Here is a 26,359-nt window from a genome sequence, read left to right as displayed (position 1 = left end):
ATGTCCTTTGAGTGGACTCTGTACGCATGTATTCAACTCACAGTCCGTAATCCTTATGATGAACTGCTCTACACAACATCCTAGCGGTAACCCCGCCTCGCGAAAGCACACCCCTTCCTCCCTCCCCCAGAACATATAAAAAGCTCAGGATTTGCTTAGGTATCCTCTCGTACTGAAGGTATTTTTCAGGAATTGCCGTGGGAAAGCGCTGTTGTACCATATCCTGGTGGAGATTCCAAGCGCTTGAGTACCCCCTTTTGCTTACGTCAATCCTTGAAGGAGTCTAAGAAGTTCAAAGAGTTTAGTCGCCGACCAACTTCTCGCCGAGATGGAACCCTGTAGCGTGCACGACCCTTGTCAAGTGAACTCCTACACAGGATACTTGCACTTTTTGGCCTATACGAATCTCTAGGAAGGTCCTTTGCGTTCTTAAAGGGTTAGCTCCGTTCACGGCTGTTGTTGAAAAGTGTCGGTGTTCAAGTCAGTGTCTCGTGTTGCGATTTTCCCTCGAGGATTCCCTTCAGGAGATTAGTGTTCTTACCTCGAACGGATCGACGGCGAAGAATTCAGATTTCCGCGGAGGAGGAGCCTCTGCAGAATCGGCCTAATAGTCTCAGTGTGTGTGTGTTATTGCTCTGGAAGTGTTGAAATCACCATACATTCAGGCGTCGAAAAATGTTTCTGAGCGTGAGCTATTTTGAAAAACGGGTGACAAAACGGTTGGCCCAGTTTCGCCCAGCCGCGGGGCGGGCACGGAGCGCGGTTGCGGGGCCCGCGCCAGGCTCAAATTAGAGAGTAGTGAGTGTCTAAAGTGTAGTTTGTGTAGTTTCAACAGCCGTAGTGCTCGATTCTGAGCTTTCGCGAGCTTTTTCTCTCTGTTGCTGTGCCGCCTGCCCCAGGGTAATTTGCTGTTTAGTGAAATTTCGTGGCGATCATCTACGACCCCCTCCCGTTCGCGGCAAGGAGCAGTAGTATGCGGTGCGGGGTGTCCAGAAAATCTGTGGCGTGACTGAAATCCGGCCCAAGATCAGTGCGTGCAACGCGAAAAGGGAAAGGAAATAAAAGTGTGTCAACCCTTCCGTTAAAAAGCAATATGTGTGTGAGCAATAATATTTACCACTCGCGACCCCAGAAAATTCGAACGGTAATTGTATCTTAAGCAATTCTAGACATTCTAATTGAGTGCGTGTGCGTGTGCAAGTGGAAGTCCAACCGCTCATTCTTTCTTACGGCCCAGAATATATCAGAATAATTGTGTGCATGGCAGAAACTCCACTTTGGGACTTCTCTCAACAGATGAACACGTTTCGGCGAAGAGCCTAAGCCCCAGGCAACGCATTGTGGCGTGTGTCGCACTGCAACGTTCAATAAGGTCCGTACGTACTCGGAGTTCATCCCCCTCTTGCGCTAACCCGCGCTGCTTCATATATAATTATTATTTGTTCGTTTCGTCGCTCCACTTCTTGCCGTTATTGTTTTGGAAGTTTCTCATCACTCATCCACTCAGGCGTTTTGCGTTTATTATTTTCACAAAATGAGAAAGTATGAAATCCTCTGTAAATGCTACGCCTCCCATCGTCTCCCATTTTACATCGACAGGATCCTAGCATCCCTCGAAGTACTCGCCTCCCGCGAGGGATTGCTACTAATGGAACAGAACTAAAGATTGTAATTTCTACGCTTTTCAGCCGCGATGGTAGGGAAGCTCATCACTGAGCTCCTCAGTCACCATTGTTATCTGTATGAATTGTGATTTTTAACTAGAGATGAAGTGTAAAAATAGCATTCGTAGGAAGTATCCACTTGCTTCCTATTTTAGCTCCATCGTCAACACCTACACACCCGAGCGAGCTCCGGGAGATCTGAGAAGATTAAATGGAAAATAGGTTACCGTTTTTTATTCGCAAGAATGGATACATTAAAGTTTCTTTTAGATGTAGTAGAGCATTTTCATGTCTCTTGTTAATGGGAACCTTAACGGTGTCATAATGGAAAATGAAAGCCTCCAATTAGGCGTTAATTTGTAAGCAATGGGGCAGAGAGCATGCCAGTAGTATTTTTCTGAGAACCTTTTAAGCAGGTGAAGGTTGAAGATGACATCAAGCAGCTCGATTTACAGTCGAGGTATGTCAGCGAGATACTCATTAGTTTTATTGACTATCGTTAACTGACTGTGGTGGACCTCAAGGGAAACTGGAATACACCAGTGTTAGTTGTACCAATCGGCAGCACCTAAATCTTGAAAATCTATCGATGATTTACCTAAGTTTCTGAACGGACTATCAACTTTGCATAAGCTTTCGAGATCCTGTCCAAAGAACAAAGGTAAACGCCCCACCCAGGCGGGCAAAGAGGTCCAGAGATAGGAGAAAACGGAAGAGAAGAAAGAGAAATCACTGGGAGGTAAAATGCATTCACTCACAAAATGCCAGACTCCTATCTCAGACAAACTACCGACTAAAGCCCACACCCCCTTCCACTTACGTCTAGGACACTGACCCGGAACCCTTTTGTGCATTACTTCAGTCCAAGCCTATTCACCGTGGGAACCTCAGTTATTCTGATATCTCTCCTGACCCCTTTCTTACTCCTTAAGAATGTCTTGAATATAACGTGCCACTCGGCCTCATGTGTTCTCGTTCGGCAGCATGGCCTTAATTATGGTGCCCGGAGACAGGTGATGAAATATGATGGTGATCATCGCTACATCGGCGCAAAAAATGCAGTCAGTCGACCGTGATTTGTCGATTATGTGCAGATAAAGCTGAAAATACCTGCGTTTCCTTAGCAACTGGGGTAGGTAATAGTCAACCTAATCGTGCTTTCAGTTGAACCTGAGGTATATACACCAGAAGAAGATATGATGTCAATTCCCTTGGTTTTAGCCTGATATTGATGGAATAATTTTTCTAGGGAGAAAAACTAGGTAACCTAACTGAGCAACCGATGAAGCCTCTTAAAAGATGACAGTACAAATTGGAGACAAGTGGGGGTGTAGGACTCATACCTAAAGAAATTTCGTTGCAATTCTGAGTTTCAAAGCTGGTGCAAATCGTTCAGAAAAACGATCTCAATGGCTTTAACCGTTCATGAAGAGAATAGGCGTTGCAATGTTACAACTCGGACCTGATCCTATCTAAGCTTGAACCGCGTTAACAACATAATAAGCGGGCCCATATGCAAGGTATTGCTAGTCATAGCATCCAAGCCCGAGGTGAAAATTATGCGTAAAAGCAATGCCCTGGTATGAAAAATATATATATAGGAGTGAGAAATACACAGGGGCTCTCGAAAAAACTCGGCATCTTGGGAGAATTCCCTCTTTCATCTACCCCTCCCCCCTTCTCGACAGACCTTGATGACCAAGTACGTCCTCGCTTAATTCGGGCTCTCGAGAAAACTCGGCATCTGAGGAGAATCTCCCCCCGGCAGGCCTGCAGTGACCAAGTATGTCCTCGCTTGATTCGGTTGGAAAGCATAACCTGATATAGAGTTATTGCCTTTCCTCAATATGTGATTTATCCACTGCGACTCCGCCTTCTCATCAACACGGATATCCGTCCCGTACGCCAACGAAATTTTTCATTTGTTACTGCCTCAGTCTAGAATACTCCGATAACGAAACGATATGATATGAATTGATGAAGGCTTTTGAGTTTGTTGAGTTAGATAGATGGCCACAGTTAATACGACGAGCAAAACCAAGTCCGGGTCGCCTTCGGTAGAAACGACTATATCTGGACATACAAATTGTTCCACGCTGCCGACGTGCCACCCCTTAACGGTAGGAGTGTGATGATTCGCCAGATTGAGAACATTTATTCACTGAATCTCTCCACGTAAACCAGGCAAGGGAGTATAACGAGCAGACGCTTTCGACTTCAAATTTCTCACAGGTTTTTCCTCGATGTAACACGTGAAACTTTCCGCTATCCATGCCTGACGAAAGGAACGTGGAAAGGGAGGGATTCCTCCGCATCCGAAATCCGAAAAGCTTTGTAGAGACTGCAGAGGCACAGATCGTCAACTTCCATGGTTTAACTCTGTCTAAGTGCGCTAATGGCAAAGATAGTTATGTTTTTGTTTAGAAGAGTAGTTCGTATCCGCATGCTACGGTGACTTGTCTTTTTATTCGTTAGAGATGAAACTTCACTGAAAGAATCGTGTGAAATATTCCTTCCACCTCCTCAGTTCCTCATCCTCGTGGATAGGGATCCCGCCGTTAAACTCCTCAAGGCTTTCGACCACCTGCAGTGACAAAATCGTTGCTATTTGCAGGAGCTTCTACTCATCCACCAAAGCAATGTTCGTTGACCATTGTGAGAAGACCATTGCAGTTGGCCTGAAAAACCATCGACCATGAAGATCCCCCGCAAATATTGAAGCTCCACACAAGGGCTCTGTCAACGATTTCCACTTTCAGCTCACGTTTGGTGTGGGTTCGCGCGACATCTTGACGTTTATTTGTTTTACAGGTTTCGATACGGATCCACGCATCGGTTTGAATACAAATAAAGTTCTGTGCAGTGAAGTGAAATGTTCAAAAGGACCCCCAACACTCCCTAACTTGGTTAGCACAGAGGCGTGCAAGCGGATTTCGACGGAACCCTTCAGTGTAGCTTCAACTATTGCGACGGAGCTTTGCGCTCAATTGCGCCAACTTTTTCCGTTTTTGGGATAACTTCCTCCCCTCTCCGGCCACGGAAGATGGTCTGTGACCATCAACCAAATCCATTTAGTCATTATTCCTTATGCCACTACATTGCACTTCTCATACTTCGCACCCATCTTTGCTCGCAACTATCAACAGAGCTCTCAACTTCTTAAGTTGATGATCTGTATTCATATTTCCTCAGTCAGTTAGATCTTCCGTCCTTTCGAGACGTGGGCATGACCTCATACGCACCAGAGACAAAATGACCTTTGATGACAGCTCAATGCTCATCAATATTCCTTGAAAGATAGTTTAATATGTATGACGGACGACAACTGAATCACAAATCGCAACAACGGCCCGTATTGAATTTGAGGAGCCGAGAATCTCTCACGTAAACAGAGGTTGGCGACTGTCAGATGACGGTGCCATTTGATGCCGACTCCGGTCGGAGGTGGTGGTTACGTCCGGGCCTCAAACGTGATGGTGCGTTTCGACACGGGTGCCGCACTCCATATTTCAGTAGATTTAGGTAGGTCTTGTATCCACCAGTATGAATAAAATGAGCCATTCATTCAGTATAGTCTGGTACCGTTGTATGTTTGTCTCAACGGTGCTCTGATTGTGGCCGCAAAATCAATCCGTGTCTTAAGAGGACCGTGGGATTAATTCCACGAGATAGGTACTCATATAAAACTACAAAGATGTTACTGCAACTTGGTCCTGGGAACAAAATTGTCTCAGTAAGGTTGGCTTTAACAATTCTGACATCAAGGCGCAGGCTCTCGGTCTCGAGGATACCTAATCGAAGAAGATCCTAGTTCACTTTGCTGATCCAATACCACACATTTTGTTAAAAGCAATCCACGGCTCTTGTACCAAAAATATAGACGGACAGTCCTGTAACTTTGCCAGCCTTGATGTCAGTAGGTAGGAAGAGGCTTTGACAAGAAATTGACTAACCTTTATGTTTGCAAACATGAGCGTAGTCTAATGTGAAAGGTGCTGCTAACTGGTGAGTATGTTTCGTCCACGTGAATCTCACCGAAGTTACTATAATAGCTTGCCCTTCCATTCCATCTTGTGTTCGATTTCTCTAGATATTGACACTCTTGGCGCTGTTGCAACGCCCATGTCTTCCTCATCTTGTGTAGCCGGCTGGAAGCCATCCCAGATCCACTATATTCAAGTTGTATGGACCCGTTTCCACATATCGGTAATAGACCAATTGCATCACCTCATCACCAGTATCTCTTTCTTCCGCTTTTCCTGATAGAGCCGCAAAAAAAGGTTCTGACAGGCAAAATTTAGCATGTAATCCCCTTTATTTTGCGGCTGAAACCGAGTTTTTCTCTCGCTTTTGGGAAGAATTAAACAACAGTGTTACCTACAGGCCGGTCGTAATCAGGTTTCCAGTTCCTCTCATTAAGGACTTGTGCTACTTTCCTTTCTGGCTGACCGTGGGGTAAGCAGTGGTTGCAAACTTTCCACCGATGTGGAGAGCATGTCTTCCACAGATTCTCTTCGTAGGAGAAAATGAATCTGATGAGGCCTCCAAAATCCATGCCTCGAACGTGACCTGATTGTTCAAATTCGTAGGTGGATCCCAAATCTGTGGCTCTTTACCACTTGAAGAATTACAATCCGTTGCTTCCAGCTTATATGTTTTGGGCAGCCTTATTGTAGTAGCAAATTACTACAGGCTCCCTCACGACAAAGGTAGTGTCCGAGGTAGAGCTTTCTACTTTCGTTCCAAAATCCTTGAAAGATACGTCAACGACTGGTTGACCGTACACTTCGGTTATCTCTTACCAAAAGAGTAACACGACTTTGTGAAGCATCAATCTACCGCTGCTAGTCGTCCCAAGTTTACCAGCTTTATTGCAGAGTGGGAGGTACACATCATTTACGTCGATTTCTTTAAGGCTCTTGATTCCGTCAACCACACCCCACTCCTCTTCAAACTCTTTTTACTCAAGTTCCTTCCTACCTTTCTAGTCGATGCTGCCGAATTTTTTTTAATAACTTCTGTAGTTCCTCTACAGTTCTCCGGAGCTCTATTCTAGGTTACCTACATATTATTTCTATTTCTATTTAACAACCTTCCATCTTTCCTCACCTTTAGGGACGAGTACTTTACACAGACAATCTATGTTTTCTTGGAGTCCAATTTAGATATTTTGGAGCTTTGGTGCTCGATAAACAAGCTAACACTAAATATCAGCAAATCCCACCCGATGTGTTACTCACTTAAATCTGCTCCAACATCGTTTCCAACGCTCCTGGTGGACAACCTCTATCACTTCTGAACGCCTTTCAAGGCATGGATGTAACGTTCGGCAACAAATTTCATTTAAATTCCCACTACGCCGATACCGTCAATCACGCTTCCAAAGTGTCTGACTTGAACCTACGTTCCTCTTTCGACTTTACGTCAATCCAGCGCCTGTTAAAATTCGCTACTTCCTTGTTAGAAACTTGCTCTGTAATTTGGTCTCCCTTCGACAGCTGTACAACGGAAATTCACCAAATCCATTCTCTTTAAAAAGAACTTTTCTTGCGTAGGAAGGATTTCTCCGGCTCCGCGCTCTTAATCTCCTTTACCTAGAAGACCAGTGAATCTTTCTTGATATGTGTATTCTTTTCAAGTTCTGCCATTGTCTGATGGACAATTCTGCCTCCTGGGATATTACCTATATTTTCTGTAGTTCTTTCGGCAGCACAGGTAGCGAGAATTTTTTTTTCTTTTTTGAAATTCTCATTGGGTTTTTTGACAGCTACTGTCACTCCCCAATCTTGAAGTTATGGGTGCTCTACAAGGTCCAACAGGTCTCTCACTCTCTCTGTTTAGTTTTAAGCGCTATTTACTTGCTTCTCCCTCTGAGGATGTAATCGGAAATTCAACCCTCTGTGCATTGTTCCTTCGAATTGAATGAACAAATGCATATGTCCTTGTTAATTCCCTGATGCCAAATTCCCATTGACGTTGTTTGCAATTTCCCAATATTTATCCACCTGAAATCCTTAATATAAATTCGAAATTCAATTTATTTTGCAATTTCAAATACCCAATTGATATCCGACCTTTGTTCAATCAATCATTTTTCGAATATCCACGTTAAGCAAATTTTTCCTGCAATGCATTTTGGCATGAACACCGCACATTGACCTAAATGAACTCCAACCGACGTATCACCCACATCCGTTCAACTTTAGATAAAATCAATTTCAATTCCTCATTGCAATATGGATTGGATTTCTCGCAATAATACAAAAGTTTCCTGAATTCATATCCAACAAATTGAATTTTGATTTGGCTCTCACCTTTCCCCCGTGGAGTTTATCCAATATCATACAGTCAAATTCGATTGACGTACATGAAATCCACCCCCTGTAAAATGAACATCTAGGTCCCCCTCCCTTCGTGCAGTTTCCCTGACACTAAGTCAATATTCCTTCAAATATGAAAATTATCTGCAGCAAGAGATACTCGAAAATTTCATGATATTTATTCAGCGCTCCAGGCAATCGGCTGTAAATGTTGGCTCATTTAGTAGGTCAAATGGTTAATATTCCGCGAGGGAAAACACGTTGAGATGACAATTTTAAATCCAGACATCACAAAAGCCTTGGAGGTCCTGAATTCCCCCAAATCACTGCTCCGCAAAACAAATTCAAAGCAGGTAATCCCGAGGAAAGCCGCAAACCTGCGGTTACAATTTCATTACCCAGCGAAACCTGAAGAAATTAATTTGGAATACACGCGTAAGGATATACCTGTACAAGCGTCTGTAGACAGTGCTAGGTAATTGGCACTAACACAAATCTATTTCATTAACTCTCAAATTCAGGAACTCTAATTCCTAATTAATAATTCATGGATCCTGGCTGGGGGAGCCGGGGTGCAGACTCTGTGACGGCATAGTGACGAGGGATGTGAAATTAAGCGGAACCATTCATCCATCTCACCATGTCAGGGATGTATGCATGATGAATACAATCGCGCGGTTACGTCCCCAGACTTATTAATTAGCCACTTTAAATGTGTTCCGCTGATTGCCCTTCTCAAATAAAATGAAAAACTCCAATCTTTCTGGGACTTTTTTCCCGAGGATTCGAGGAAATTATTCATGTTGGCATTCTAATCACGTCCTGAAATCCTTCGACCCCCATCACCATAAATGAAATTATGTAGCAGAGGAAATTCCATCCTGGAAATTTCATTCGCGTTTGCTTTTTCGAAAATTTAATAATTTGTATCCCAGGATATTCATTACGTTATTAGGACCGCACAGTCGAATTCCTATGAGGAAGCTAATTCGTTACTTAAAGTTGATGTTTGTGCTTTTATCCGGATAATGTTCTTGTATGTTTGGCCATGTGGGAGGGGAGGCAAATAAATGGCGAATTGTGACAATATTTAGTGATGCTATGTACTGGTGTGCTCAGGTCAGCATGTCAGTGAAAAGACGAACGTGAATCCTGCAGTGAAACGACAAACGAGAATCCTGGAAAATGCATCTAATTGCTAATTGACATTTCGAAATGTTAAACATGACACCGAGGACACGCATGCACGATTTTAAGTGGCTTTGATAGTTTCCTGGCAAGTTCCGTAGAAACCGGATACCCAATTAGATGTATTGAACAGAAATGTCAGTAACAACAACCCCCAAATACTCAGGAAGTCACGCAAAAGTATCAGATGGCCCAGTATCCAGTAAAATTTCAGCAAACTTATCTACAAAAGTTGGTCTTTGAACTTTCTTTCCATTTCGGAAAAATCTGTCACCGGTGAAAAGTTTTTCTGTCCATTTCTGTCCTTTCACCCCATTAACCTGAAACCTAGGAAACGAAGGCTTCAAGAGGAAAGAAGTGATATGAAGTTAACCCAACAATCTGCCACAGTTTTCCTGATGAAACAGGAGACAAAATTTAAAGTTAAGGGAGCGAAATCATTGTTTGGGGAGTAGACTATCATTCAACGAAATGGGGTCGCTGATATCCTTTTGAAAGAATACAGAACTGGACATGAAATATGCAAGGGAGGTTAATGCAAATGTGGGGGAAAAAAGTCCTAAGTCTGGTTGAGAAAGGAGACGGCCAGAGTTTATCTACGAGTTGCAAAAAATCTGAGAGTCTCTTGGGGTGAATGCTGTGAAAATCTAGGTGCAGTTGTAGTTGACGTTATTAACTTAAATGCTGTGAATTGATTAACCCATTGAAATATAGACTCCCCTCAGGATTCAAAAGATAAAAATTCACTTAGAATATTCTCCGCTTTAAGTGAACGTAACGTGAAAGGACTAGGCAGCAATCTTTGAACTCCGACATACAATTGCTAATAAAACAGTACGTCAAATTGAGGAAGAGTTCTGATCCTTTATATTATTTTTCTTCAATTAGTTTTCCCAATATACTCAGATTTTTTTCTTCACCAGCGATATTTTGACTGCTAGCGCGTTTAACGCCGTCCTGTTTATCTTTTCAAATAATTTCATCGACCTTTTCGAAAGGAAATCGACCAATATAAGATACATCTTTTACGAGAAAATTTCCAGGACGAAAGCAGCAGCTCGGCAATATACATATATATAGTTGCCATTTGTTCCTTGCTGGAGTATAGCGCGTCAACCACATTTAAGCGCTGTCGAACTCCCTGAGAGGCCCGCATTACTTCTCTACTCTTTTGGGCCAAGTGCCCTTGGACGACCCACTCGCCGCCCAACTTTGGAGAGAGGATTCAACTGCATGGCGAAGCAGGAAATTCAATTGTCGCTTTTCCTTAATGTATGATCTATCCACTGCCACTTCCGCCATCCGATCACATCATCCATGGGAGACAGGACTGTATGCGGACTAAGTTCTTGTTTTGTAATAATTTCAGGCCAGTATAATCTGACGACATGTCACAGCCTTGGAGCCTTCGAGGAGCAGTGGAGCTCACTTTTCCTATGCTACTCCCAAAGAGTAACACAGAAAGAATACTAACATGGGACAATTTAAACTTGATTTTCGTGTTGAAATAGCTGCATTTTCAGATTTTGACAACGTAACGATAGCGGATTTAGTGTTTTTAATGCATGACAACAACCAGTTCGGTAACATCGTCGCCAGCAACCACGACTCCTAGATATACAAATTTATCAACGCATAATAATGTCATGCATTAAGACAACAACCAGTTCGGTAACATCGTCGCCAGCAACCACGACTCCTAGATATACAAATTTATCAACGCTTTCGATGGTCTGCCCTTTAATGAAAATAGTGGGACTGCGATGACCTGTCAAACTAAGAACTTTGGTTTTATTGATGTTTTATCTTCAGTCCAACCCTTCCTGCCTCTCTTTCCAAATTCAGAGCCATTTGGTCAATGTCAATGACCCCGTGAGAGTGCAAGCAGATATCAAAGTGTTTGAGGAAAGATGGTATCGTTCATTGAACTCATCCAAGTCCTCCGAACAAGGCAGAATGAACACCGTCACCGATAACAAGAAGAAATAATGCCGGTGGCAAGATGCAACTCTGATGAACTCCATCTCAAATTCCTGTCACATTTTACCTCGGTGCAGCACGTCATATTTTCCGCTGTCATATGTCACTCTGATAAAAGTTATTACTTTTTCCGAAATGCCCCTCCTATATCGGGTACATCAGGTACACTACAGTTGCACATTATGGAAAGCTTTCTCGAAATTAACAAAGACTAGGTGCAACGAAGATCTAAACCCAGCGCACCGCCCCAAAATGATCCGTAAGATGTTGATGTGGTCAATGCAAGAGGATCCGGAGCGGCAACCAGCCTGCTCTTTGTCGGTCAAGCTTTAAAAATGTTTTTTGATGCGTTCCAGGATTATTTCAATTATCTTTGCGACGACAAAGAGTAAGCAAATATCCCTTCAACTGTCACACTCAAAACGGGTCTTCTTCTTCGAAATCCTAACGATCATCCCCTTTTCCAATCTCTGGGAAAGATCTCCGATTTCCAAGATTTTCGAACGAGTGGAAGTGGTACATATAACTATAGAAACTACAGGTCTAGTGACAAATAATTCTACGAAAAGACCGTCAATCCCAGCGGCTTTACTCCCTTTGAGTGCATTGATGGACGGATGATTTCTCTTCTGCTTGGAGGAAGAGTCCGTATCCACATGTTACGGTGACTAGCTATTTCATCCACAAGAGGACTAAACCTCACCGGATGTGATAGGGTTAAAAACCGTCATCACTCACAGCGGTCAATAGAACCTTCAACCCCTTCCATTCATTGATTCGCTTCTACAATTTCACAGTCGGCCAGATCTAATACCCATTCACAACGTAGCCGACGACCTGTGTAACCCCGAGAAAACAGCATTTTTGATGTGGCGCAATGCTCATCGATATTCTCAGGCGAGCTATTCAGTATATCCACCGTTTGATCAGCAACATAGCTCTCCTATTGTCGAACAAGATTCAGATCATACAAGCAATCGATATTGAACTTGGAGGTTCGCAGCTCTCTAACCCTGTGAGAAGTGGCAAATGCGACTCGTACGCGAACATAAACCCTCCATCAGATGGCGATCCCTTTCGAGACCGATGTCGGTGACTCTCTTGTTATTCACATCTAGGAGGCAACTCCTAAATCTACTACTGATCACGAAATGGTCGATCTGATTACTCGAAAGTGTCAGTCAGTTGAAACCCAATTGGTAGGTTGCGCTCGAACAATGTGCCCCAATGACGAGATAATGGAAGTTATAGAAATTAACGAGCCTCCCACCATTATTGTTACGCCCGCTAAGACCGTGTTTCCCGGTGTGCTGTCAGAGGCGGTTTTCGCATTCAGATCAGCCATTACGATCACAATGTCATCTTTAGGAAGTCTCCCTTGAACTGTGTTTTTTAATCGCTCGTAAAAACATCCTTCTCCACTATATCGGAAGTCTCCGTTGGTGCATAGTTTGTGTACTGCTCCTTAAGCTGGATCAAAATCTTACAGTCGTCTCCCAAGAGAGTGCACCTTGCGTTAACCGTCAAAAGCAACCCGGGACTGGATTCGCGTCTACTACTACTTGGCTTTCCAGAGTACGAAGGCACATTGACGCAAGAGCAAGAGGAGTACTCTCATGAACCCCACTGTCCTACTTCGTTTAGTCCCGGAATATCCAACTTATATAATTGAAATTCTCGCTCGGATTGGAGAAAGCAAGCATCCTGAGGACCTTTACCACCGCTGTCGAGGAGCGGGCGCACATTCCAGAAACCAATAACAGTTCGTTTTCGCTACCTAAAGGTCGTAGCCAGGAGATCAGTCTCTATTCGAGGCATTGTATACATTTCGCTAGCAGTAAAGTATCAAAATTTGCAGGTTGCTGGACCACAAATTTCTATCGCTTTTAGTCACCCCTTTATGACAAGTAAGGAAGACTTTGAGTGTATTCTTGAGCCGCAACTGACGGGGCAAAAGGTTGTGGTTATATGCAATCCACTCTCTCTTCGCCGCGACGAAGATGTTGCGTTGGACTTGTGGCGTAACACGTTTTGATCACATCCAAAATGAAGATATCCGCGATCGATATAGAGTTGCACCGATCGTGGAAAAACTGCGAGAGAGATGTCTTCGATGTTATGGTCACGTAATTTGTACTAACGAGAATTCACCTGCCAAGATTCGTCTGATTAGTGAACGGCAACGTACACTAAATGGGTGGCAACTCTCTTGGCAAAATGAGGCTAGGAGCAAATGGACTATGGGACTCATTGGCAACTAAGGGGCGTGACTGAATCGAAAATATGGTGAGACTGACTATTTCCTTAGCCAGCTCTTAAGTAGGCATGGAGGTTTTCAGTCTTGCCTGCACAAGATTGGGAAGGTACGATCACCCGATTGTGTGTTTTGCAAGGAGGTTGCGAGACGCTCATCACATCTTTTTTTTTTTTTATGGAAGGCGGGATGGTATTCGTCAGCAACCTTATTTAAGAACAGGGGATCTCTCTCTAGACAAAATTGTCGAAGAGATGCTGAGGAGCGCTGCCAGATGAAACCGTGTTGAACATTACGTTTGGGTTCTTCTCGTAGTAAAGAAGATAGAACTCGACCGGTTGAGAGGCCGGATGGCTAGGGGTTTCTTGAACTAATAGTTCATTTTCTCCTCAGACAATTTTGTTCCTTCGGCACTATATCGGAAGTCCCCGGAATCTTGTAGTCAAGATTCCATTAGAAACTGGCTTCCAGGCCAAGAAGGTGCGCCTTGCGTTAGCGGTCAGCAACAGCCCGAAACCGCACTCGCATCTACTACCACTTGACTTTCTAGAATACAAAAACGCAAAGCCGGAAGAATGAGAGAAATGCTCTGTAAAGTCCCAAAATCTCACTTCGTTTGGCCACAGAATGTCCAACTTATATTGCTGAAATTTTCGCTTGATTTGGAGATTCTCGATACCGTTGCCGGGTGAAATTATTAGCGGTATTCAATAGGCATAGGTCGTAGCCGAGAAGTCAGCGCCTATCGGAAGCGTTGTTCACGATCCGATAGCAGTAAAATTTCGAAATTTGCAGGTTTCTAACCCACAAATTTCCATCCCTTTAATAGCCTTTTACGAAAAGCAGGGATTACTTTGAGTGTATTCTCAAACCCAATCGCACAGAGCACCTTTTGATGGGAAGAGTTAACTCGAAAATCATATCACTATGATAGCTTGAAAGTGTTAGCTTTGAATGTTCCATGGGGTTTGCCCTGAGATACTGCAGTTCCCAGACCCCTGAGTGGGCTGAAGTTGATTGCGGTAAAGCTCCCCATGCTTCAGCCGAAAAAATCTTAATGGAATATTCGTCGATTATGGACAGATAATGTAAGTAATTTGTTCGCTAATAAATACGATGATAATCAAGTTTTTTAGGTACCCACATAATGGCAGACAAGACCTATTGTCAAGAAATTATCCTTCCGCGGACCCCTCTTTTTTTGCGCAATGTCTCCAATTTTTTCAAAATAAGGACCGAGGATGCCTCACTACTGTCTTCGGAGCAACATGACCAAAAGAGGTTGGTTATGTGAAGGACGCGAACAACACCTACCAACCATTTTCGGTCACAGTAGTCTCAGAGCAAAGTTGAAGTAGCACCTGAAGAGTGATTTCTCCCCTGAAAGAAAGGAGCAAATGCGATGACTTCAAATGGTCCATGCCTTCTAGGGGCAGTTGAGCTGCTGTTAATTTGTCTTTCAAGCTATCAAAGCTCGTAATCCCAAAGATTCAACAATCAATACTGACAATGCCTCCCTAAAGGATCTTTACTGCTACGTTCTAGTAGAGTTTATAGGACTCGGCCCTTGAAACAAATTCATCTTAATCATTTCTTATGTAACCAAGATCTGCAGTGAAATTGAGGAGGCATAAACAGACCTCGTAGCTTCTTCATTCATAGCTCAACGACCCTTTAGAAAAAAAGCAATTCTAAAAAGGAGTCAACATATTGCACCAACATCCTTCCGGCTATAGCTCCTGCAAAAAAGGATTGTGAATACATTTGAAATCGAGCCTTTCACCTCTTACATTAACTCCAATCTCCCGTATATGAATATTCACACATGCGCTCTCCCCAAGAAGGTCTTCGTACATTATCATACCATTCAAAAAATCCTTATTTGCCTTATTATCTAGAAAATATGTATCTATATAATGTTTTCTTTTCGTCAACGGAAGGAATTGAATGAAACTTCCCAAGAAAACCCTTTTCTCGTTCTAACCGTTCCACATTTTTGACTTCGAATGGGTACAATTGAATGAAGGGTACGATCCATACATGTGAACATACAAAAGCCAGCGAAGACTTTTAAAGTAGTTCAGGTACAGGACTATGAGCACATGCATACACGGAGAATTCCCATGGGTTCATTTTTTTCGTCTGCAGACGTTCTATGCTCCTATCAAAGCAAAACACCTGAAAGTTGATTTTTTCTATACAGAAAAGTTTCCTTTTTTTTCATTTCTTGAACTCCTCAAATGCAGGACACCCCGAGCCCGCCCACCTCGCCCACGCCGGCCCACTCATGCTATCCGTTTTGCTCCTTGAACGTTGCTTGAAGAGCGCTGCTGGGAAGTTGCAAGTTAACGTGTTTGCGGCTTTTTAAACGACAACAATATTGTTGTTTGAAATGTACATACGAAACACATACTATACCTACAAACTTGCATATGTACACATGTGAGCATACAGGATTGTACTTAGTGCTTAGCTCTGGGGCAGCAATTGTGTTTGCTATTCTATGCGCAAGATGGTAGCGATAGTGATGCAGAGCAATTCAAATGTGTACAGGACATTCCCTTAGATTATTTTTAGGGCGGGAAAGCGGAGAGGGTGGCAAGGGCGCTCGGGAGATAGGAAATTGAATGTCGACATGTAATAATGGCAGATTGAAATGATGAATGCTTTCCAGTCTCTACGGAACTTTGTATGAGACGTTCCTGATGCCTTTGAGATGTGTTCTTCAACATCCATTAAGGAAGCAACTCGTCTGGCACTGCAGCTTCTGACGGGAATATATTAAGGCTCATTTCTCAACAATGATTCATATTTCCCCCATAGACGTTCCCTAGACAGGTTCATGTATTACTTATTCCTGATTAAAGTAAAATGAGTTTCTGGAAGAACCCCTGGCGTACATCGTTATTTTCCAAGCCGAAATAAATCGATCCCAATGGAACATGCATTGAGAACTTCGCTCCTACCCCAACCAAAAATCATTCAAATTATACACGGATGCAATTTTCCCCACCACCAACCGAGAACTCTATTTCCTGTAGACCACAATCTAATATCCTTTCCATTATGCGAGGCATTTCTTTTGCAAATCTTTTGAAATTCCATGATATCCTGAATCTGACCTTATTACAAACGTACATCTTCCTCCATTTAGACTCCAAAAAGAAACGACAAAACCAAGCCCGGTACTTTCTCTTCCGCAAGAATTCACCATCGTCAGCAGCATTTGAGCTGGGTGAACAAGCCAACAAATACACACACAACACAAATTTCCTCTTACATAAAGCTCACCGAGAAATGACACTTTTTAGATAAGAACTAAAATGATACTTTCACCTCAAGGCGACAGCGCGTTTTTCTCTTCGTTTTTTTTTTGCTTTCTTCCATTACCATTACCTAACATTCCTCGAATATATTATTGGGTGTCGGCCAGGAGAAGGGAACTCATGAAGCGAAAAGCTCTTTTCAATACAGAACAAGATGAGCCGGGATATTATCGTGATTACCAAGGAGCTGGATAATTGGATGAAATTGGAAATGGAATCGCTATCTTGTTGTTATCTCACGGAAATGTATGAGCTACGACAGCAGAATTTTGATTATTCAAGCGAAAATCGAATGATTCGTTTCTGGAGATGATAAATGAAATGTTTTCCTTCGCTGCTAATATCAGCGTAAATATTCCAAGGATACTTTAGACATGTCACCTAGGAAATAAGACAGGGAGAAAGTCCTGGAAAAATACACAAATTATAGCGCGAAGCTGGAATGAAGCAAACATAAAGGACGTTCATGGAAATTTCTTTTCAACCCTGTAGCTAAGGAGTTAACAACGGTGCGACTCAGTATAGCTCAGTGATCATTGCGAGGTAGTCGCAATGATGATCCGATGGTCAATCCAAACGGATGCTAGCATCCCTAGACAGCATCGCAAGCAAAGACATACAGAACGCCATGCTCCTTCAACAAAGATCAGAGAAACCAATAAACGTGTCTCTGATACCGGCGGCAAAGGTCTGTTGTACCATTGCCGGAGAGGACTGCAACACCCGTGTCAGGTTCCTGGTCGACTTAACTTCATCATCTTGCTCAAGAAGAAGCAACTCCACACGCCAGCCTCTCACTACCCCTTGTCAATCGCTACGGCTGGCACACCCAAGCCATAGTGTCAACTTAGGACTACCATTTTTATCAATCCATCGATGGCAACTCCCCGAGGTAAAAAGGTAACTAACTCATCTGACGCCGTTCGATAAACTACAACCATTTCCCAATCGTCAAACCTTCAGGTAAACTTCAAGCTTCAAGAATTCAAAGACACGTGCTCCCTACATAGCGCAGCCGTCTCGCTACCGGACTCGCCAGAGCAGCACCAAATTCATACACCAGGCTTTCCTGTCCTGAAGCAACTACGCAGGCTCATCGGTTCCCACCTTGACGACGACAAAGACCTACAACAGTAAGGCACTATTCGCTCAACGTCCAATCACTAGAACACACCGGTCTAATCCTTCTCGAAGGCAGAGAACCCTTGACGAATCACCGATGACTTCAATCGGATTATTACCTACTACCCACCATTAAGTTCACTTGCTCATCAACATGTCTACACAACCCTATCCAGTAGATCCAATGCTCTATGGACCATATTCTGCGTGATTGTTCATTCGCCAGATGTTACTTAGATAGATGACACTTCTGTAGTTTCAGACACCTTCAAGCAGTTCCGTCAATATGTACGATTCGATGCAAAGGTAACGCAAAACGCGCCTTCAGCAGGAGTGGGATAGAACTCCTTGAAAACATCATCTACGCAGAAGGTACCAAAATTCCAATCAGCCACTCTTTTCTGTGAAACGTCTTGATAATAAACCCCAGACCTTACATGCCAGCAACATTACGCAAGATTTCTGACACACCCCAAAACCTGGCTCATCCCAAATGTGAAAGTCTGGATGAGTTTTCCAACGTAGAAAGACATCTAGCTAAGTATGAAGAAAGACTTTGCGCAGTCGGTAGAGTAATGTCACCAATACCAACGCTACAAGGTGGTCCCAGATGCTCGTTTGGACCATCTACACATCGATCTGATAAAACTACCACAGGTCCTGGAGTTGCAATACCGTTTCGCAACCACTGACAGATTTTCTGACCGTTCTTGCCCTGTGCCCTCTATTCCCAATGAATCAGCTTTTTTCAGTTGGCCTTACTCAGACTATCAATCCAGCTCCAGGTTCGAAACATGTTGCAAGGAGGAAATCATTAATTTTCAAAGACCTACTCTCTCATGTATTCAAAAATCGTTGACACAATCCGAAACTTCAAAGTCGCAAGCGTCGCGCACCCATGCGATTCCCAGCCCGGAAGATAAAAAGCGGGTAACGTTCTGACCATAGGTTAGGGCCAGCACTGAAACAGTGTAATGGATGTAAGTAACTAGTCAAAATTTGGAATGATCCCCTCAACCTCTATGAAGAAAGCGTAGTTTCTGACGACCGCTTCGATGAGATCAGTAACCTCACTAGCAGTTTCAGCGTCCTGCTTGTTACTGGACGTTAAAGGGCGATGTTAACAACGCAGTACAGTAAACGCCGTAGTCATATTTGATTGCAAAATGATGCCCTCTAGTATCATTCAGTAGCTATAAAGGAGAGTTCAAAGCCATATCATATATCAAAGGGAGCACCATGCAATACTCACAAGGGCACCACTCGCAAATAAACGAGAGCATATCCTCCAGGAATTCTATTGGAACATATGCGCTTAGAGGACCATCCCCATTCCCACTTCCGATGAATCCCTAGAGACTCCGGTCTGATCGCTCTCATCGAGTACGTAGGGACGGTACTTCCTAAAAGGTGGATATAATAAATGGGATACGTACCTTAAGAATACCTAACCCTTTTGGCCAAACTTTCCCTCTGAAGGGACGGCGTTCTTTTGGCGAATTAGATGAAAGATTTCTAGGATAGTGCGTCCTTACGAAACCCCTCACCATCGATACAACTCTAACAGATTGACTTATTTAGCACCACATCCACCCCGAGTTCTACGCCACAGTTGAGTACATACCGAAGCATGCCTGAAACAGTTCAACCCAAAGATAGGTAGCCGGTGCAATCGTCCGTTCAATTCATCTAGGGATATTGTTGAATTCGAAGGCCACTCCAAGAAGCAACAGCTTATGCCGTCCAACGGTAAACCGATGAATCGTCCTCCAATTAAAAGACTGGGAGTCGTTGTGGCATGTTTGGATTCAGGCATGTGTTGATGATTACACATTTGCAATATCCAAGACTTGTCAAAAACCCACCATTTACGTTCAATAGAAGAAGCAAATCGTCCAAGGAACAACATTTGCGCTTTGTGCATTGAATACACTGCTCAGCTTAATGTTCATGGCCAACCTGGAAATCAAGTTAGCTTCGGCCAATTTGATGCCAAAGTTTTGCAAGAGGTATATCAAGAAAAAAGAAGACGAAAATACTTTGTTCAACCTCCTTTTCGGGGGGATAGTTCATGGCGAGTAGCTTCGGCGTTAATCACCTGAGCATGATGGGCGAGTAGCCCAAAGTGCACCTCCCTTGCTCCTTTCATGAAAAGGATTGAAAATGATCTACATTCCACAGGCCTGTATTCCAAAGATCTAGACAAGGTATGTATTTCGAAAAGATAAAGTAGAGAAGATGTTGAAGGTTCTGGATAAGGTACATCGGAATTTAAGATTTACAATGCAAATAAAACTGCTTCAACAAGCAGTTATTAGTCTCCAACATGCTGCACAGTCCGCGTATTATGGAATCTGTGAGCGGGTGGGTGCAAAAAGGGGCCGTAAGATGTTGTACCTGCTAACACCCCGTTCTTATTTCTTAGTAGGAGCGAATGATGAAGAAGTTCAACTCCTCAGTTAATTTCATCAACTGCGAGAGAGACACAGGCCGAACCATCGTGCCTTAAGGCAGCATCCGATGACAGGACCAAAAAAAAACCTCTAAATTGAAAGTCACCGGCCAATCTACCACAAGCAGCCACCTCGAGGGCCCCTCCCAAATTATAAGGCAAGATGATCTGAGCCTTATTTGAACTGCAGTGTCAAACAGGCTCCAGAAAGACCTATAGACTGAGGACAAACCCTTTTTAGTATCCGAGTTTTGTACCACCAAATCATAGGTTTCAGAATTCGTTTCCTTTAACTTGAGATGTTCTTTAGCTGCCAAGAGGGGTCTTCTGAAACGGAGCGGCGGCTCCTTAGCCAAAACAAAAATCTGTTGCAAGGGGGTGGTTCTGATCAGCCTCAAGCATCTTCTCAGAATACAAGTAGATATAGAGTTAAGTTTATTTTCAAAGTATCAAGGCGGAATCATAGTGAATGTAGCTGCATACCCGAAACCAATTGCAAAATTAATCAGCCTGCCGGCCTTTAAAGTTTTCGGGATAAATTCAAATGATCTCTAAGCGAACAAGTCCTTGTTATCTCCCTGCCTAAGAAGGTGATAGACTTGACATGAGCAAGTGTGTGATTATTAACTTTAATGAGCAGGGGTGTGATTCTGCTTCGCTTAAAGGTTATAAATTGGGATTTGTTGGTTGATTGGTAAGCTCAATCAGCGGGATTCATCAACAAAGAGATTCACCTGTCTGTGCAGACATTTGGAGGTCGAGTTGAAATTGTCACCGGTTGTCAAACAAGGCAATCGTCCGCATATTGAAAAATTTCAATACTATCAGAACATTTATTAAGCAGGGATGATGTATAGAGATTGAACAACATTGGACTTAAAACGCATCCTTGGGGGATGCCGTTGCTAATGCTATCCAGCCCTCCCAGTTGAAGGCGTCAATTGGACATTATCCTTAACACCCATAAAACAATTTTCGGAGGAAAACGAAAACATGGCATTGTGTTACACAGAGTCGCAAGATCCACCTTCTTATAGGCATTCTTCACATCCAGCACCACAGCCAGAACATGCTGACCCCTCCCTTTAGCTGTCGAAATGTGGAACAGAACGTCATTAAAGCAAGCAGATGTAGATTTGTCTGAAGAGTAAGCGTAACAGTTGGCCGGCAGGACTTTGTATTCATCAATGAAATTATTGATACGAACCGTGATCATCGAATTTAATAGCTTGGCAAATACATTAATGAAGGCGATAGGGCGGTAACTCGTCAAAAGTTCAGGGTCCTTAAGATCTTTAGGCATAGGTATTACCCGAAAATTCCGGTAGAATCAAATTACACCAGATGAGGTTAAGCACTTGTAACAAAGGATTTCAGGCGCCATCCAGCGTAGATATTGATAAGTGATGACCAGTCAGCACCACGAACAGAGACACGCTTCTGCTTGAGCAAAGCGGCAGTAAGCTCTTCTGAAAAGAAGGGTAAAAATACTATGCGATATCTAAGGACATCAGGAAGAGAAGAAGAGGAAGGGGGGGGGGGGGGTACTGCCCAGCTAGATAGTCGAGATATTCAACATTCTTCCCAGGATACCAAGTTACTAAGATAACCATAAAATCCCCTCATGGATTTTCAGAAGGATATAGGTAACATCTTTTGTCTCAGATAAATCAGAAACGCCAACTTTTCACTTAGCATTCGCAACCACCGTTCCCCACAGTCATTTCACCTCCTCAAAAAGAAGAAAATTTGTAGTTTTGGATATTGTCCTAAAACGCCTACACGCGATTTGTTTCCTTTTAAAGTAAAACTTAAGCTCTGGGACCCACCACATCTTTGGCTGGTCAGTGTGATTAGTGCAAAGTCTGGTTGCGTCGGTAATTTCCCTTTTTAAAAGGTTCGTTAGAGCAGGAATATCCTTTTGTGGCGCTAAGTTGCTGACCTGTGCCCTTAACCTAATTGAATTAATTTTGAATCTAGGAGACACGTGGTGACTATTAGATATTTTTTGTCCGTAATGGGATTCCATTGGCAAAATTGACTAGTAGAATTAGCAAGAGCAATGTCAAGAACCGAGCCCTTAACGATGGGTTGTAAAAAGTGGGCATATCATTGTTAAGGAAGATAAATGAAGAATTGAAGACCGCAGCCTCTAGACCATTGCCATTGCTGAGGTAATCACCCAGATTGATGGATCTGGCATTCAGATTCCCTGCGATGAGAACGTGGTTATATAGTGAGGAGTCTCCCAACAGCCGCGTTGAAATCCCTTTTGGAGATGCTGGGAAGGAAATAAACAAAACCTTAAAAATGAAAGACTTGTATGTCCTCTATGGAAGTAAAAAATCGTATCATAATTAAAATGTTTCCATCCCCAAAATTTTCTAATCTATTGTACCCTTACTATATGAAGGCAGGAATTATCTGCAAATGTATTCCAATAAGATAACAACAATCTCCGCTAATATAAATTAATTAGCTTTCACTTTCCGAAAACCTTCCCTAATCCATCAACTACACCCTTTAACTAAATCTACATTGAATTAACCGTGTCCTTTGATCTTTTTTTCTCATTACAGCATCACTGAACCGAATCGCAACAACCCTTTTCGGAGCAATGAAATCCAAGTCTATTTGCGCTGTAATTAGCTTAGTGTGTTAATTTCATGATATTAAATTATCATCATCAATGGCCATCGTTTCGAAATCAAAATAAAGGGTGTGAAATTAAAGCAAACAAAACGCAAATAATAGGAAAAACGAATTCTACTTAATCAAATTAGTTTAGTTTATTATTCAAAAAAAAAGAGAAAATTACTCGAAAAAAATCTCTCTAGTCACTTGAATAAATCAAATATTTCGCGAATAAATTAATTAGTGCAATTAGGATAACATAATAGAACGCGTTTATGAAATTATCTAGTTCAATCAATAAATTGTGTATAAATTTGTGTAAATATTTAATTCACCCTAGAAACCTTTTACTATTATTATTGCAATCAAATTATTCATTTATTCGATCTAATCGATTCGATTCAATCAAAATCAAGGAAAAATTAAAGGAAAAATTTAAAAATTCAAAAAAAAATTAATAAAAGAAATTAAAGAGTTATTAATAGTGAATGAAATTTTGTGATTTATATAATCGTTGATGATATAGAATGTATTATAAATGCTGTATGTTATAATGATAGCGTTCAAGTTTGTGCATTTTAATCAAATGAGAATAACTATTAGTCATGATAATCATGAAGGTAATATAGGGCCGGAATAGTAACGGATTACTACATATGAATTTGTTGTTAATCAGCATATAGGGATTATATTTTTTGCCAAAATGACCGATAGCGCATCACCAAACGAAGATAAAGGTAAGAGATTGTTTTATAAAAGTAAACACATATTTTTTATAGAAATAAATAGATATTCACATCATTTAATGATTGATTTCTAGAGATTTATCCAAAATATATAGAATAAAAGGCCAGATTTTCTAAATTTTCTGATGCGTATATTCCGTTAAAAAATGAAAAATGAAAAAGACCACTTGAAAGAAACCACTCATCAGGTGCTACCGCTTTGTAAAAGTGGGGTCGTTCCTCTGAACTTCCAAGACAATGGTAAAAAAAAAAACAACGATGACCTGACAAACTAGACAATTCAATGGAAACCTTTCGAATCCGCCCTTACCAAGTTTACAACCAAAAGAAGTAAAGATTCCCCCCTAGACGAGCAGACCCCAGCTATCGAACGGAACAAAGACTGAGAAGAAAAAAGGCAGTCAGGGTCGGCTTTATATAGTTCAGACGTGTCATATTCTATAGATACCATAGTATAAGTTGAACGAGAGTCATTTACCTGCCATTTAACTGCGATTAGGATGCTCGCGGTACCATGGAGGGAAAGAATCTCCGCCAAGTCGCTCTCTCCGTCAACTGATACTCGGCTTCAGCGACAAAACCTGACTCCTGGCCCACCAGCACAAACGACGCAGATCAAATCTCACTTGCCATGCACCTTTCTTCCCAGAGACCTCAGCCCCGGGGACAAAAGGCTTTATTTTGGACACGGAGACGTTCTTGGGCTTGCCATCGATATCAAGCCTAAAGAAGTGCTCCCCTTTGTTACCCTTTCATATGGGCGCTCATATGGCGGGGACGTCCACGTGCTGGATGTCCAAAATAAATTAGCTTATGAAGTCCAGGTGCCGAAATTGGCGAGGGGACGTTTCGTCGGGCTTCTACTTACTTACACTGTGAACGACCTACCTTCTAGAGGATATCGGAAGTATTTGATTGCCATGTACGGCTAGTAGCTCCCGATCGTAGGTCATGTAGTTGCGTTGAACTGTTGTCAATTGCTTGGGAAAGAAGTTCATCGGCTGCTAGATTTGGTTCACCTTTTGATGAAGGCCAGCATCTGCTGCAATATTTGAGACATCGACGAATACGGCTAAGGATGCATCTAGTCGAGGCAATGCCTGGAGTGTTGCGTCCCCCAGCTATCGTTTACTTGGCTCAAATACCTGGATTCCTTCAGGGGAACTCGTATGGCCTAAAAACCTCATCTGCTGTTGAAGGAGCTTGGCTTTTTCAACGTTTAGTACAACACTGGTCTGTTCATATTGCCGTTTTCGGAATGTCTGAGCTACAAGGATTTGATGATACGCCTTGGCTAATTTCAAGATTGTGAAAACACGGCAGTTAGCGAGCTTGTGCGTAAAGTCATCGATGAATAGGGGTAGCGGCATTCAGACGCTTGCAATCGCCACAAGTCGTTGAACTTTGGGACCATGTGTAGTGGAGAAGACTATCTGGTATTTGATGGTCTGCAAATACCCTGCTTTAAAAGTATATCAAACCCTTTCTTAGCAACAACGAGCTCCTGGGTTGGTAATGGATGCACCTGCGAGATTGTGGAGTCTATAAGAGACCTGCTGCGTCTAATATGGGGCTGCTGATGTCCGCTATTATAAAACACCGTCGAAGTTCCACACTTACGTCCCCTTGTTTGTAGCCATAAGTGTATAAGTGTTGAAGAGTTTGCCGCCGCTAGTTTGAGTTGTTACGGGATCAACTTGTGATTCCACGATACCGTCAGGACTGACACGTCTGATTAGGTAATGACACTTGCTCAAAGGATCATAGATGGTTAGGCGGCGTGGAGCTGCGTTCTGGGTAGCCGCCGCCGGAGCTCCCAACGAGTTTAGCTTTTTGATGCTCTGAAAGTGGACGGGCTAGTACACTTCTTTGTCTTGCCGTCAAAAATGCGGTGGTGCCAACAAACTACCGCTCATTAAGGTCCCCGGCGGATCGCGAACAAGTTCGGGGCCTACCTCCAGGAAGCCCGATAATTTGGCCCGTGGTAAGTAATTCAGCATGCTAACTCATTTACCAACAGTCGCTTGATGAGGGTGTCTGTTAACTTTAAATAACAGCACTCTTCGAGTACGTCGGGAAGTAGCTCAATCTACCCCTCGTCCAGGCCGACGAGCGCGTGATTAAATCACATGGCGTCAGTAGTGGTATCCGCGAGCGCCTCCAATTGGCGGCACCAGGCCACCGGGCCTCGTCGCCAAAACTGTGGAACCTGGGCCGCCACTGCGACAACGGGGAGGGTACCAAAGGCCCCTGCAGCGTTGTTGTCATATGACATTGTGAGGTTAAGCTGGATTCACGAGGAGCCCAGCGAAGAATTCTCTGAGCCCAACAACGAGCGGAAAATCCAACAGCATTATGACCGAAGCGGAACTCACCGAAACCCCCCAAAACGGAACTCATCCTGCTACTGCTGTGGATGGGTGGTGTCAACGAAGGATTGCTTCTAGAGCTCCTTCGGAAAAGAACAATTTCTCGGATCTGCGGTTCCGATTTCCCTTCCCGCGCAACTATGTACTTCTAATCGGTTCTAAGCATCAAAACTCATCGAAAGTCGACGTCAAATCCGTTTCAAGATAAATGTCAAAAATTGAAAAAGCATAAACTACTTTCTAACCGGCCTCGTGACCCTAATTCTGACAAGTTGAGTTACTCAGGGGTGTGTTTCGAGTTGCT

The 26,359-nt window shown here is 42.9% G+C and overlaps 1 protein-coding gene across 5 annotated transcripts in view; it reads left to right on the top strand.

The window, feature by feature from the left end:
• Positions 1–319: 319 nt before the first annotated feature.
• LOC119659681 (sodium channel protein 60E) overlaps positions 320–26,359 on the top strand; it is a 96,957-nt gene continuing 70,917 nt past the window's right edge. For all 5 annotated transcript variants that reach the window (XM_038067909.1, XM_038067908.1, XM_038067906.1 and 2 more), the window contains exons 1-2: positions 320–1,372; positions 22,886–23,677. In XM_038067909.1, the coding sequence (XP_037923837.1) occupies positions 23,644–23,677 (34 nt within the window). In that variant the 5' untranslated portion in view covers positions 320–1,372; positions 22,886–23,643. The remainder of the gene's footprint in view (positions 1,373–22,885; positions 23,678–26,359) is intronic.

Source organism: Hermetia illucens, chromosome 6 (genome assembly GCF_905115235.1).
Source record: "Hermetia illucens chromosome 6, iHerIll2.2.curated.20191125, whole genome shotgun sequence".
Taxonomy (NCBI): Eukaryota; Metazoa; Arthropoda; class Insecta; order Diptera; family Stratiomyidae; genus Hermetia; species Hermetia illucens.
The sequence above is the reverse complement of the archived record's forward strand: the minus strand, read 5'-3'. Positions and strand labels throughout refer to the sequence as shown.